At 39.6% G+C, this 16,173-nt stretch overlaps 1 protein-coding gene across 2 annotated transcripts; it reads right to left on the bottom strand.

Annotated features, from left to right (window-relative positions):
- Window positions 1–305: 305 nt before the first annotated feature.
- MID1IP1 (MID1 interacting protein 1) lies at window positions 306–3,283 on the bottom strand. 2 transcript variants are annotated; one of them, XM_063305231.1, is made up of 2 exons: window positions 3,027–3,283; window positions 306–2,166 (listed from the first exon to the last, which is right to left on the bottom strand). In XM_063305231.1, exon 2 carries the CDS (start codon window positions 1,872–1,874, stop codon window positions 1,356–1,358), a length of 519 nt encoding a protein of 172 aa, XP_063161301.1. In that variant the 5' UTR covers window positions 1,875–2,166; window positions 3,027–3,283; the 3' UTR covers window positions 306–1,355. The 2 variants fall into 2 exon arrangements, with proteins under 2 accessions (XP_063161301.1, XP_063161302.1); XM_063305232.1 differs by lacking the exon at window positions 3,027–3,283 and adding an exon at window positions 2,709–3,008.
- Window positions 3,284–16,173: the final 12,890 nt, after the last annotated feature.

Here is a 16,173-nt window from a genome sequence, read left to right as displayed (position 1 = left end):
CTGAGCTCTGAGAAGTGCTGTCTGACACAGAAGAGGGGTTGGGTCACTTTGCTAAAGGCCCGAAGATGCAGTGCCTGGATAGAAGATGCCCTGAGAAGCCCTATTTGCATTGCTTTGAATTAAATCAAAGAAAGCCAGGATATACATGATTAAACAGTCTAATTTGGAATATAATGCAATGATCATGTGCTCCACAGAGTTAAGAGCTGTGAACAGAGAATACTGCTCCTACAATCAATTTGATTAAATTGATTAAAATGATTTAAAGAGTAATTTCAGTTGCTGTAAAGAATATCTACAGTTGCTGTATTGTAAACATTAGCATTTAATTCAAGTGGAGCCATAGTATACAAACATACATCAATTTTAGTCAATATATTTTCTTATTTTAGAATATATTCCACATCTGAATAAAAAAGTTTAAATAATCTTCAATATATGTACAACAATGGGACCCTTTATCTTTCCACTGAAAATGTGAGTGCACATTAGGTAATTGGTTCTACCCTCCACTGAAATATGAGTGCACATTAGTGAACTGGTTCTATCCACTGCAAAAAAAATATTTTAAGTGGCATATTTGCAGTTTCACATCAACCAGTTCTATGCAATAAGGAAAGATAAGTGTTGTATCTAAAGAAGAATAACTGTTCATCCTGTATATTAAAAAACATATTTAACTAGTGTTAATGTACATCTTTGTGCGTTGGTAAAAAATAAGACGTCTACAGTTCTGACAGCATGCAAAGAGAATTCTTAGACTTTATATACATACACCCACACACATATATATTTATGTTACAAAATTAGTGCAAAATCAGGAAAGAAGTGATACAATCATCTCTACAATTGCCGCCACCACCACACGCACTTGTGCAGTTTCCCAGAAATTACAAACACACTCTTTCAGTAACTGGCCTGGGCCATTATACATCATTCTGAGTCCTTAGAATCTGGAAACTTTATACTTGGCTGCCTAGTTATGCCTGCTAGTCCAGGCAGAAATTTATCACCCTGCCTCCCTAAAAGTTTATAGTAGTCAACAATAGAATTCTAGAATGAAAAGTCCCTTTCACTTTCTTATCTTTGTATTCTTCTCAAGACATGAATTTTTATACTGCATCCTATGCTTACTACTGACCTTGATATAGTCTTGTACAATTTTCTCACACTTAAGAGTTGCATCTCTCTCACATATATGCGCACACACACACGTTCATTCTTGCTTGCATTCTTCCTTAGCCCTTTCCAAATGCCTATTTCCCCTTTTTTCTGATTTTTTTACTTCTCACCCCAACAGGCAGGCAGGCAGGCAGGCAGGCAGGCAGGCAGGCAATGCTTTCCCCCTCCCTGATTCAGTGCCCCCAGTTGTTGACTCCAATCTCCTGCTTGTAGCGGTTGGTAAGTACATTGGCCTTGCGGGTAAGTTTGGAGAGCACCGTGTGCAGCCCACTCAGGTGATAATGAAATTGCTTCTCTAAATCCTCCTCCGCCTCCTCATCTTCAGGGATCCCTCGGCTAATGTCCATGGCACCAGGGCTCCCGTTCAGCTTATCTTTCTTCCTCCCAGCGGCAGTTTCTTCATTTGCCTGTTGCAGCACACCCCATTCAATGTCATTGCGAATGGACTTGAGCAGCATATAATGGCTATACATATCTCTGCAGGAACAATAGGTACTACCATTGGGGGTCAGCTGGGCCTCCCTTTCTCCACAACCACCCCCTGAATCCAGTTCATCCAGCATGAGAGGCACATCCCGAAGAAGGCTGGGCACCATCACTGTTTGGTCCATGTTGTTAACAGCTCCAATAAAACGGTTCATTGCATTGAAGAGGGAGTGTTTTTGGCTATAAGAATCACAGATCTGCATCATCTTGATTGCTGGGCAAGGTGTACAGTGAGCAAAGCAAACTCTATGGCTGTGATAAAAGCCAGGTGAGAGAAGTAACCTAAGGAAGCTCTAGTTGTTTAGATGGAATCAGTGAGAAAAATTGCTGCGAAGCAGTTAAGTTTCTTTGTTTTCCAAAAAGAAAGATCACACAGTTTTTCTTTCCTCTACAAGAAAGTTCTTTCCCAAGGATTAAGTGGTATTTCTCCAATTTTCCTCCCCAAATGTTAGTTACGGTGCAGACTCAGCGTAAGAAAGGCTCTGCTGCAAGGAGTGGCTGTAAAGGAGAACAAAAGATGGCGATTGAGACCAGCCCCCTGCCTTGCCCCAAGCCCTTGCCGCATCAGCTCTGGCTGCCGGCTGGTTTGAACACTTCCCTTTCATGTGGTACCCGGCTCTCTTAAAATCCCGTTTTCTTCATGGTGCTCCTCCTCCTCCAATTTAAAATTGTATTAATTTATTCTGATTCCATGAAATAAACTATTACAGAGTAAAAAAAAATCTCTTCTCATCCAGACCCTCCACGTATTGTCAATGCACTCCCCCGCCCTTCCCGAATTAAACTGATCAGACACATTTCTGTAAATACACGAGTAGTTAAAAGAGAGCACTTATAAGCACAACCAAAGCACCGAAATAATCACAGCCCATCCTTGCAGACGCGGGGACAAGCAGCAGAACCTCAGAGGTTAGAAGGCAGAGTATTTCTCCTCCGTAGCCATTTCACCCTGCGTTACCTCCTTTTCCACGTCGCTCCAACGCTAGCCCTTTTTTTGCGTCGCGGTACCTCGCCTCCTTCCTTGGGAAACGCTTACATACCTAAACATGTCCACCTCTTTAACAGCGCCTTTTGACTGCCAGCAACACCCGAAGTGAGTGGAACCCCGGCTCGGCTCGCTTCTGCTTTCCTCCCTTTCAAACAGAACTTCCTCCAATGCAAAAGGAGCGGGGGTGGGGAGTGGGGGAGAAAGAGTCTGAAGTAACTCTTCTCCTGCCGATCCCAAATGTATTACTCGCAAGCCGTAAGAAAACCCCGGCTCTATTTGAAAGAATCGTCTTGCCGCTGCTTCCATTCAAAGCAGCGAATGGAACGCAGCCGAGGGAGTAGATTAAGCGCCCGCCCGCTCCCGCACTCACCGTGAGCTTCAAGCGCTGGCTTGCTAATGGCGGCTAGCCGGCTCCGGTCGCGTCCCGGTGCCCTACTGCAGTCTTTCGCGCTGTCCCTACCTCAGAGCAGTATATATAGCGCGTATGTTAAAATAAAGTGTTTCTAAGGGCCACCCCCTTGCAGTGAAGCAAGGCAAGAGGAAAAAAAGAGAAGAGGCTTCTCTGGCTCTCCAAGTGACCGCATGTAATACCGGATTCTGCTAGCAGGCTCGAGACGCAGCTCCGCCTCCTCAACCAACATCCACCGGGGAGGGCCCTATGAGCACTGGAATTGGTTGGGGGAGGGGAACCTGTCAAGTAAGAGTCTCTCACCCCACTATGAAAGCCAAAGTAAATCTTTGCAGCATCCTCCAAAGCAGGACTTAGCCTCAGAATCTGACGAAGAGCAGGCTGTCGTGGAGTAGAACAAACACGACTGGGTTTCATGGGCCTGCTTTCCTCCTACAACCCCGCTGGTGACAGCATCAATACAACAATTCTCTCCCAGCCCCCCACTGCGAGGCATCCAGCGTGGCTCAGAGGGAGAAAGAATAAAAAGAAATTTTAGGTAATTGAAACCAGCGTCCCACATGCTGTTTGATCGCTGCCAAAAAGCACCCAAAGGATCAAAAACTGCAAGAGGCAGTTACCTTAAAATACAGAAGAACAGGTTCCACAGCAATGGGGGTGGGCAGGACGTTTTCTTTCTCTCCCCACTAAAAGCTTCCGCTGCCCTTCATCGTTTTCTAGCTCAAAGGCGTCCGGCAGAGCGGCAGCCACCCTCTTTGCACTGGTCTCTTCAGACCCAGAGCTTATGTTAGGGCCAGTCTTAGGGCTTCTCTGACACGGTAATAAAATATGCTGAGGCTATAGTGAGCGACGGATTAATCACACCTGGCTCTTAAAACCTTGGGAGAGTCGGAGAGCGCTGCTGCTTCAAGCACCTGCCTTGACGATCTACTCAGTCCCGTGAAAGGAGCCCGTGAATTGTTCCACGAACAATTTCTAGTCTATGCTAAGCGTGAGGTCATTCCCTTTCTTCGGGTTCAACTTCAAATAAGATAGGCAGGTGTCTGCGGGCAACGTATTACTATTTTAAATAAAATGCAGAGGCAACTCTCCTAGGAGATGGCCTAACTCTTCCTGGTTGCTAGTTTCCCGAAGCAAATTGCCTGCTTTTATCCCGCAGGAGAAAGATTTGGGGTCAGAGTGCAAATGATTCGGGACAAATTGCAAAACACACGAACTTCCATTCCTTCTAATATGGCCTTAACGGGGGAATGTGAAAGGACTGCAGACTTTTTCTAAAATCCTGTTTACTCTGATATACAAACCTTTAAATTCTATCTTCAGCCCTGACATTGATCTATGCAGTGTAAGGTTTGGAGAATGTTATTAAATTGCTATTAGGCAGATCTTCTACGGCCAAAAATATCGAGTGCAGCCAGCTAGTTGACAGAACATTTGTATGGATTGTTCCCTTCGCGAGGGGGAAATCACACTCAAGTTTAAGACTCTGCCGCCTTGGAATCATACACAATAGTATGGAAGGAGAGCGCGTATTTTCCTACGTATGCACTTTTCTACCGGAGGATAAATCCTGTTTCCGTGGGACGTCTTACTTCAAGTGCGCCTAAGAATGTAGCATTCTCAAGCTCAAATATCCTAGACACGAGGATCCCAGTCGATTTTCCCCTTTACAATGCTTTCACACTACACCGGAGCTGCCCAGGCTTTAGTTGTGCATTAAAAAAAAAACCTTATCAATTGAACCAGATAAACGAATGTGTATCTGCGTTATCGGCAGTAGCATGTGGCGGCTTGGTCGTTTTTGTCGCCTGGGAGGCTTATTTCGAAGGTCAAATCTATTTGCTCGATTCTTATCAGAAGCAAGTCGCTAGCAACAAGGCGGGCATTCCGTCGCTTTTCACGCCTCAGATGCGTGAACACGACTCTTACCAATGCAGACATTCCACTTCCGCGAGCAGGCTCCAAAGCGGAGTAACCTGAATCGCCTACAACTTTTCTGTCCTTCCTCCATCCAGAATAACAGAATAAAGACACTATAAAGCCGCGAGAAGACACGGCTTGGCGCTCAATACTTTTCGGGGCAATGGAGGTCACGCGCACGCACAAAGCCTCCTCGTGCCGCCTCCCGGAGTGGAGCCCTTTCAATGACCGACAGTTACCGGCCTGCCGGGATCACCCCACAGCCTCACCTCCAGCTTCAGCCAATCGCCGTGCGTACTGCTAGTCAGACTCCGTCCGGATATGCTAATGAGCAAGTCTTGGCAATGCCCAATCAGAAATAACACTTCCTGTCTCTTTCTGCTCCAGCGCCCGTGGCAACAAAGGAGTGGCAGGTGAAAGAGCAGCGTGAAGGACTCGTGGCGGGGAGAGGAAGAGAACGGGAGCGAGTGTGTTGCCCTGACAACCTATAAACCACAATAAGCCAAAGCATTGGGACATAATAGCTCCCTATCTTTCGCACACTTTATACCGCTTTCTCTGGAAGGAAGAAAAAGGGATAAAAGCTCTTACAGTACTTGAAGCCAGTACATCATGGTATACCCTCGCATCTATCGCAAAGAGAAAAAAGTGAATAGTTTGCTTCTAGAATAACTCCTTTAACGTGTTGTTTTTTTAAATCACCTAAATGCGAATTAAGGTGTTCTGTAGGAAACAGCAAACCATAGTGTTTATTAGTTGCTTTAGACACAAGTCAAATTGAAAAGAAAATGTAGATTGTAATTCATTGTCTTACATTGCATAGTGTTTTTTTATCTTGTGGCAAGTCATTTGATTAAATGTATTATTATTATCATTATTTCAGTGAGAATTGCCAAAGCTTCCTTTAAAAACGACCCCTTTGTTTCTTTCTGTTTGTTGGTTATGGATTTGTTGAAAATTTGTGCTACTAGTTCAGTATTTCAAAAGCAACAGGAAAGTTAGAAAAGAGGTTGAAGGAAAAACTTAATTAACCAATTCTATTATCTCCTAATAGTCTTGAAGTTATACAGTAACAAAAGCTTGAGGGTAAACATATTAACCAATGAATTAATGGAACTTTAAGAAATCTTTCAAAGTGTAAAAAAATGGTAGGTTAGTACTGGCAAGGAAACAGATTGTCATCTTTGGGCAATACCTGCTTTTGGATATTGTCTTTTTAAGGATTACTGTACTAGTGGAAAAATTATCCCAGAAGAAGGCAAAGGTAAACCAATCTGGTAACCTTACCAAGAAGATTGTATGAAAGCAGTCACCAGGAGCAAGGACATCTTTGCCTTTAATCCAGGCAAAAATAAAGTTTCTTTCTTTTTCCTTGCCTAAAAATAGGTGTATGTCCACACACTTTCTTAACCACAATATATATTTCTTCATATAGTCTGGGAAAGTAAATGCCTTGGTTAGCTGCAGTTTCATATGGGTATATATAAACTCAGAAGGTTGTGACTGTCTTTTAGAGAAAAAGATAATCAAGAGCTTATTTTGTCTGATTCAATTCCTTATACCCTGTTTCTTTTTCCAAAGCAGCACAATGCTGAAATGGCGTAACGTTAAAGAGGAGTTCAGTGGTTTGACTCAGCCCACAACTAGGGTCTGTGTCACCCCCGAGGCAAACATGGATTCCGCGCCCATTTGGGCACCCTTCCCAACACTCATTTTGGCGCGCCCCCTTCTAGCACGGTGCCCGGGGGCACATGCCCCACTCCCCCCCCCCCAGTTGCGGCCCTGGTTTGATTAGTTCTATAATTCAAAATAAGGGAAAATTTATAAACATAAGTTTCTGATCTGAAAACCAGGAACTATTATTATGTAGAGATATTGATGGCCACTTCCTTCCTTCTAAAGTTGGCCTAAGGATGCTCAGTTGAAACTGATGTCATATGTTCAACATTTTTTTAAAATTTGACATTCTTTGGGAGAAGAATAACACTATGACAATCTTTAGTGCTTCAAACTAGGAGGCACTGAGGAAACCCACGTATTCATTGATGAGGAATGCCATTTTCCAAGGGACTGTTTTTAAAGAGAAGACTTTGAAACTTGCCTGCTATTGCAGTAATAATTAAACTATAGGGTATCTGGAAAGGTAGAATGAGCAAGCTTGCACAAGAGCATTTTGCAATCCCATAACAATGCATAGGAAGCAATAACAAATAAGAGGATGATATGAGGGTGCAATTGCTATAGTAGCCTTCAGCACAAAGAATGTCTTTGCTTATGTAACATAATAAAAACCAGTCATCACCAATGCAGTCTCTTGTGTAGCCAGCTGACAATACTTGCTTGTAGCATCTTTGAGAGTATGCATATGTATATATGATAAAAATATAATAATAATAATAATGTGGCATGGATTTCCTGTGTAGTTCCCCCCCCTACATATTAAACAAGGATAGCAGAAAGAAAAGAAAGAAAAGCCTAACAAAGCTGAAGGTACTTGTCTTTCATAATTAAACCTTCTCTGATGAGGAGGAGGGAAAGTGCATTATCCCTGTATAAGCGTGGAATATTCCTCAGGAAGGAATACAAAAGGGCCTTTGGGAGGCAATTACTATCAGAGAAACTGGAATTGTTGTAGACTTATATCCCAAACTAGACTGGTGCCCTCCAGATGTGTTGGACTGCAACATGCCAATGGCTATTCTCCCTTAAACCAGTGGTCATCTAGATTGGTTGGAACTCACAATTGCATACCAATCTGATTTAAGGAGAACAGGATAGCAACAACAGTACCATCTCACAAATATTTACTAGAATCCTAAAGCCACAAATTCATGTCTAGGGCTAAAGATGGGTCTCAGATCCAAAAATGTTGGATACTGTTAAAATATCTAGAAAAGAGAACTCTGAAGAGCACCATTATCCCACTCTCCCAGTCTTCAGTTGATGGTTCCTGAACATTTTAAAAACACAAATACAGTATGATTGCTGAATGGAGGTGAAATTAAACTTGTCTTGGGCAGCTCAACCACCTTTCTTTCCAAAAACATTTCCTCTTTCCTAAACAATTCTTCCATTAAATATCTTGTTCCTCTAAGTCTAATCACTGAAAAAAGGGAGAAAATGGAGGATGAGTGCCTGTCAGTAACAACTACACACACACAAGACGTTTTATTTTCAAAGTTGCAAAAAGCAATTCCTCCAAAGGACAGAAATATTTTTCTCTTTCTGCAATGGCTCCCTACATATATTATATTCCGATGACTGTGAGGAGAAGTTTGGCTTTTATGTAATCAAATAAAATCTTGATTATGATCATAGACCACCGTAAGCTCTTAAGTAAAGAAAACATTCCTTTATTTGGAGATACAATACAAAGTTTTCAAAAAATCTGATGTGAAGGCCAGGAAACCCGCACTGAATTATCCAAGAATTCTTTCCTGTTGAGGAGCAATGGTTATCAACATGAGTCACTTTCTTCCGTTATATTTCATGGACTTGCAAATCTGCTGAAGGTAAGGAGGATGAAACAACCAGATGTGAACCTTTCCTTTTTTTCTCCAGGCTTTGTTGTTATTTATATAGTACCTCCTAAAGTATTGCTCTTTGTTTTTCATTTCCCCCTTTCTTCTCCTCCTCCTCCTCCTCCTGAAATGTAGCATTACTACTATCACTTCCTCTTTATGCCAATCGTAAATCATTATAGACTTTTCTTCATGCATCACTATCCTCTATTTTTAGAACAGTTCTTGTAATCTTTTTCAGGCCAAAAACTATCCTTGGCCATAGGATTGTGTCCTAGGAGCAAGATAAAGAAAGTAGAAAGATCTATAACGAAGAACTGAGTGGGGCTAGGATAAAAACTAAGTTTACTTTATTTTATATTTAATTGAAAAATAGTATGTTTAATATCCTTTTCAATGTACTCCCCCACATCACATTAAATTTCACAGTTCGGAGGTGACTTTTAGAGTGTCTCAAAAGGCTGCTCCAAAAACTTTGAAGCTGCAGGTTGAACAACCCATTTTAGAAAAAAAATATCTTTTTTCTATTTCCATCCCTACATATTTCCATCGCTACATATCTTAGACACTTTTGGAGATGAATTTGTAAGAGATGCTGGTAAAAGTATATCTGCTATTTCTTTTTTAAAGGGTTTTGAACTTACTTTGATTGGTAGAGTGATGTATATGCATTATGATAGTGCAACTGACAAACTCCTTTGGGGCTGGATAACAGAAACTGACTAGCTGCTGGGCACTGGAGGTGGCAATGGGAGAAGGGCATAATTGAAACTGATAAACAAAGGGTAAGTGGCAAATTCAGCACAAGCCCAATTCAGTATCTTGCTATTTTGAAAAAGTAGGGCTGCTGAATCTTCAAGTAAAGATAAAATTCAAAATATTAAAACCAATTAGCAACAATGTCCTCTTCTTTTCAAGAGAAAATCATGCAGGTCTGTTCCTTAATTTTTTGGACACCTGGAGAGAAGTTGGTGTCAAAAGCAGAGGATGGGAAAGAGGCATGTATGAAGGCACCACGGAAACAAAGTGCTAGTGGAGAAGGCACATGCTAGGAGAGAGATGGCTGGGGTGGAGGTTGGCTAATGAGCAGAGAGAAGTAGGGGAGCCAACACTCTCAAAACACGCCTCTGAACATACTCAGTACCAATCACCTCACTTCAACTCTAAGGTAGTGGGTGGAAAAGCGTAACAGTTTTTAGACATCTTCAGCTCATCATCAGATAGAATTAAAATAAAAAGAAATACTCTCATACCTGTACAGTTAATGAAGACTTAAGGTTGTTTCATTCAAGACTTGGGGGTGAAATAAGGGCAACATTGTAGGTCCAAGCAGGAGCATAGATGTTATCAGGACATGATTATGCATGGCAAATTGCAGTTGGGGACATGGCCCCAAGTACACCTCATTAGGAAGGGAGTTCCAGTTGGGGTACCTGCCTGGAGGGGCCTTTTGTCCTGCCAGGTCCAACTGCTATCAACTCATCTTTGAGTCAGCAGAAAACTAAAACTGCATGAAGTGTATTACCCCTATTGCCAATTTCACTCCTGCCTCTGTAGCCTCTGTCCCAGTTAATGCAAGCTACCTAACTTCTCTGGGATAACAAGGGACAAAACCTATCAATTTTACATAGTTTGTGGCATCTCTTGTTTGGTGCTGGAATAAGTGGGGAAATGCTATTTTAATGCTAGCATAGCTAAGGACAATCTTAAGCCTGTTTTACTCATTGGCTGTGGATGAAGGTAACATCATGGAGAACCATAGGAAAAAAGATGTTGGCATGGCACATTTGGCTAAATATAACCAGGGAAAAGCTCTTACAGAGTGTTGCTTGGACAATACCATACATTTAATATGAAGAATATTGAACTCGTGTTGTGATTCATCACTGCATATTCAGTGACAGGCTGTTGTCTAACGCAGTACAGATAAGGGAATAATTGAAATTGTCACATTATAGGAAACACTGCCTTCTCTGATTTTGCTGATCTTTTATACAGACTGAAATAAAGGGAATAACATGAACGTGATGGATTTACTGCCTCCAGAGAAAATGTAAGAATGGGCCTATGTGCTTATCTCCACTATTTTTTTTCCTTGCAATCATTAATGTCAGATTTTATTTATGAAAAGTATGCTTTTGACTGCCAAGAATTATGAAGAAACTCCACAGAACTCCATTGTCAGATGAAGTAGACTGTGATCTGCAAAATCTTACGTCTTTAAGGTTTCCCAAATTCTTTGCTATTTTTAATTACTAGCAATTATTGACTTTGACCGTAAAATGTTGGATTGCATTTCAAAGAGAAAAAGTTTTATCTCCTTTTTTTTTAATCCCCTGCATTTTGATTTAGGTGAGTGAAGTAATGTCATGCATGATAAGGTTTTAATTTTAATTTCTGGTGTGACAAATTCCTACAGCAACAGTGTTTATAATTTTCTATTTGTGGGGAAGGGAATAAGGAATCCATGGATCTCCTACTTCCTGATCAGGGTAGGGCTCCATAGTACAGTAGAAATGCTTCTTGCAGAGTGTAGTGAGAGTGTCCCCTGCTGGAAAACTCTGGTTCTGCTATTCTATTTCATTGCAGCAGGTCCCTGGTTTAAGAACGTCCCAGTTTACTGATGACTCCTAGTTAAGAACGGACTGCCATAAAGATTATTATATTAAAAATTTGAGTTAAATACAATGTTTTAGGTTAAATACACAATACTACTTTGTGTATTATTATCTTTAAGATGTTTTAATGTATTTGGAAGTGTTAAGTGTTTTATATGCATAGAAAGGTAAAATATATACTATATACTAAGACAAACATTTGACTAACTGATGCTAAATAACTGTTCCAACTTACATACAAATTCGACTTAAGGACAGACTTAGGAATGGAACTCTTTCTTAAACCGGGAACCTGCTGTACTTCAGTTTGGTTACATCTGTTTTTCAACCATTATTTATGAAACTGGAATTTTTATAGATTTACATAATTGTTTTAAACTTGTAAGAATCTTTTTATAACTGGTATGATACCACTGGAAATTTCTTTAATAAGGATAAAATTCTCACTAGTATTTACTGAAGCATTACTCTATTTCTCTTTGGTTTCAAAGACTTGGCTTATTATTTTTCTTCCTTTGATTATATTAAATGGCTACCTCCATAATCTATATAGTAGTGAATCATGTAGAACCTTTTGATTCAAGTACAGATAGCCCATAATACACAATTATGCATGTATAGACATTAATTAAAACTACTGCAGGCCCACCTGTTGCTAACTAAAGGGCTGTTGTTCCCGAACAATGGAGCACATCTGGAAACAAGACCTACATTTAATATTGAGTGTCAGAAATAGCAGATAGTAAGTTATACAAGCAGCACCCCATATTAGCCCCCTCCCCCAAAAGGGGTAGTTAGACTTGGCTATTTCATTCTGTTTATTGTATGTACCACTTATGACTCAGATGTGAATAGACCAGGTGATGAAGGAAGCTGTCATATCAGCAATACAGAAAAGAAGAATTCAAAATTAGATTCAGTAGGTGGAACAGGCTGATGGACCAATGAATTAGGTCCTTTGCTAGAAAACAGTAATGTGTAATTACATGTTTCTTCAGTTTGGTTTCATCACTATTCATTAACAATGCTTTTAGAAATTGGATTTTTTAATCAGTTTACACACCTCAGAATTTTTAAAGAATATTATACTATATAAGCAGGAGCTTCTTATCTTTCACTGTAAATCACAAAATGTTATGGGCCAGTCCTCCATGTGTCCTATTTTATATATCATATATGTGTTTGACCAGTCAAGATATAGTGAAGAAAAGAAAAAACAAAGCACAGTTTGGCCCTTGAAATAGCCCAGCAATGAGCAGTGAGCAAAGACACACTGACCAGAATCTTCTCTATTACATGAGCTATGTTGTGTTCCTATAGAAATTATAACAATTATTTCCAAATTTGCTCCCATAATATGAATGCATATATATGCCTCTTAGGGCTATATATGGCTATCCATCACCACTTTTGAGGTAATATACCAAAGTATACTTGGGATAAGGTTTGACCAGGTTCAGACTGTAGCCAGTCTGAAATTTCCTCTGGTAAAGGCCTGATTCAATGTTTTCAAAGCACCTGCATTTGGCTATTTAAAATTTTACATTTTCAGTATTTTCCACAATGTCCTTGCAATACTTGCTTGTGTTAAATGCTGTCTCCAATAAATAAAAAGACTGAAGAAATGCAACATAATATAATCTTAGCATTGTAGCATACTCATTTGGATTTGTGGCAGAGCACACTCTTTAACAAAAACTGTACATTTAATATGATAGGAAGTTTTAGTAGCATAACAAAATAATCCACAGTAAACTTGGATATGTTCCTATCTTTATGTTATATGTACAGGTCTTTCCTCATGGTGCGATAATATAAATTAAAGGAATTCAGGTGTGTACATTAAAATGCAATACCTGTGGCTCCAGGATGCATTTAAGCTATTTCCAGCTGCTAGTATGTACTCTAAAATACTTTATAAATCCACATTAAACTGACAGGCCAAAAAGGTTTTATTTTAATGTGGAGCTGTTTATCTTGTTGGAATAATTCAAAATAATGTATTTAGAAAAAAAAGTTTTTTTAAAAAAATACAAAAACAGTAAAGAAAAGATCTGGGGCCAATAATAATAGTTCTTATATCATTACTGTATACTTTATTCCCCCTTCAGATGTCAAAAAATGGGATCATCAATAAGGCTTGATTTGAACTTGCCTGTTTTCAGTGTGTTATTTCATGTGCACCTATACTACACACCCCTATTGTGTAATTGTGGTTTACACTCTTCCTTGTGTCAGATGAATCAATAACCTGGGCATTGGCTACATATAGGGGGTTGCCTCTAATCATCTTATCAGCTCAATTGTTTTTATCTGAATCTCCCTTTTGAGCAGATAAATCTAAATTGCACATTTTCTACACCACTTAGCTGAAGGCCAAATCTTACAGATATCCTCAAATGACTGTCTTGAATCTTTTGCACCTGTTTAGCACCCTCTACTGTAGCTTATTATATTGTCTTCAATTTTTGTGGCAATGTGTTTATGATTCTTTAAGATCACTCCTAGTGCTGCTGGCACTTGGTAAAAGTTTGTGTTCAGTAACCGAAGATAAAAGGAAGAAAATGGCAAGTGTGTTCATCTTACTTTTAGAAGATCATCTGCATTCTGTGTGTAATGTAGATCACTACTGATTTAAGGCATGATGCTATTCATCTGAATTATCTGCACTGATAGAATAGAATTGGAAAATATGCACAGACAGTGCAACTGTACAGAAAATAGTCCCTTTGTGGGAAGAGCCATGTGTCCTTTGTCCATTTCCTACAAATTCACATGTTCCCTTCTGGAGCAGCAAAGAATTTATTATTTTAAATTCTGTGAAATGTGGCATTGAAATTGCCTGACATGAAAATGACTGCAGATATCACCTGCAGAGAGGCTCTCACAGAGAAAGCATCAGAAAAATGGCTGTCCACACAGCACCGATATAAATCTCCAAGAGGTAACATTAGCCCTGCAGAAATAAATCTGGCCTTACTATGTTTCAGAGGTATGCATGTGGACAGGGACCTTGCAAAAGGGACATTAGTACTGATATCCTGGAGAAGCGCCTCTTAATACCCTTGCCATCTTCCTTGAATTCCTCATCTACTCCCTCTGATGCAAATGATTTATGGATTTTCTTCCATCTTCATTATTTATACATTGATTCACCAGATTGTTCTTGATAGAATCCATGAAATTATCCAGGGATGTAAGATGGTAAGGCCAAGCTGCAAATAAAACATTAATGTATTTTACCACAAACAAATAAATCCTACATTATCACATTTCAAAGTGGCATATAAAAAGTACTGTTAAATAAAACAGTGAAAGAAACCATAAACACCAAGCCCAATTACCATAAAACCATCAACCACAGGAATGATGACATGCTTCGTAAGCTTCTGTGCATAGGTAGCCTACCACAACTATCCTGCACAATAAAACTGGTTCATTTTGTTGACTTAGCACTGCTGAAACTGAAATCCTATGCATATTTACCCAGAAATAAAATCCATTTGACTAAATGGAATTTAACTTGTATTCCTGGGTAGAATTGTTTTTGCCAAATAACTGCCAATTCATGTATATACAGTTATTTTATTAACATGCAAGCAGGATTAAATGTTTCATTTGGGTCAAAGGTCAAGCCTTAGTTAAGACTTCAAATAAAATAAATACTATTTTAAAAGATCAGATGTTTTCATTGATGATAATAACACTATGAAGGATAATAATATGTTAGCTGTGACAGAATATCCATGTCTAAAAGTCAGTCTCTCTTTAGATGGCAAATACTGAAAATAAAATGGAGGGGTCTTGCCTACAGTACTTGCCTAAGAGATGCACACTGCAGAAATATCTGACTGGCTATAGTTTAAAAAATCATGTTTTTCTAGAAGATCAGATGGTCTGATCTAGAAGATCTGTTCTTATGCCATTATGAATTGCATTACAATTTGCCAATTTAGCCATATTGATGGATTCTGAGCCATATTGCATCGTGTGATGTGGCAGAATGGTAGGTTGTGATTCTGAAGATAACACTGTGAATTTATACAGATTAATATCCTTCACTGTCTTCTACCAACTTGGAGGATCTATGTTCCATTGGAAGGCGGAATTATATCAAGACAAGTTATTAGGAGAGTTCCAGAACCTACAGAGAAGGAAATGCAGACTCCCTCTGTGCCCTAAGTGCTCTTTAATTGTCCTATCTGCAAAGAAAAATAGGAAGCAAAATAGAAATCAAACAAAATATCTGTATATCTTTGTTTACATATAGACAACATTTGAAAGAATATACATTGCTGTTGTGTTAAAAAGTCTATCTGATAACACATGTTGTTCAGAGTGATACCCCTCTTGAATAAGCATTAGCTGGAGAAGTGGCTTACTTTAGCAAACACTGCTATTACCTAAATAGTAAGGCATCTTTTAGAGGCAGATTAGCATTACTAAGTCTACTTAGCCAGTCTGGCATAAGAGGCTCACCTGTTTTTTTTTCAGATTTGTAGAATAAGGAAGAAAACAGTGCTTTTTTCTAAGCCATAATTGATTTTATTATGATTCCAGAAAGAAGCTTTTATTAAACTTGTCCATTCCCCAGTGGTAATATATTTGTTTCACAATGACTAAATCATGATGAGCTTTTGATAACTGGGATTTCTGGGGTGCCAGAAGAATTGGCATAGCTGCTTGGTAAGTTTGGCCCTCTAGAAGAGACCACACATTATTGGCAGGACTTGGCTGTATCAGAGTTGGGGCTTGCTGAGAATACTCTATGTTAGTTAGCAAATCCAGGGAGGAGAAGCAAGATGGCACAGTGAGATATGGTGTCACAGAGGCAAGCCAAAGAGAAAGAGGCTGACTCAGAGAAAATGGCACTTGTAGCATTGCCACTTTCACCTCTTTTTAAAGCAGTAAAAGTTTTCAACAGTGCCTGAGAGTGCTATATTACATTGGCACCAGAGAGAACACACTTAAGTCTGTGACGACATTCAAGAAGTTGAAAACAGAGAAAATGAAGGAAGCCCCTAATAATGTCAGCCTTGCCCTCTGATA

The sequence above is a fragment of the Candoia aspera genome, chromosome 5, assembly GCF_035149785.1.
Source record: "Candoia aspera isolate rCanAsp1 chromosome 5, rCanAsp1.hap2, whole genome shotgun sequence".
Taxonomy (NCBI): domain Eukaryota; kingdom Metazoa; phylum Chordata; class Lepidosauria; order Squamata; family Boidae; genus Candoia; species Candoia aspera.
This window is presented reverse-complemented; position numbering and strand designations above follow the sequence as displayed.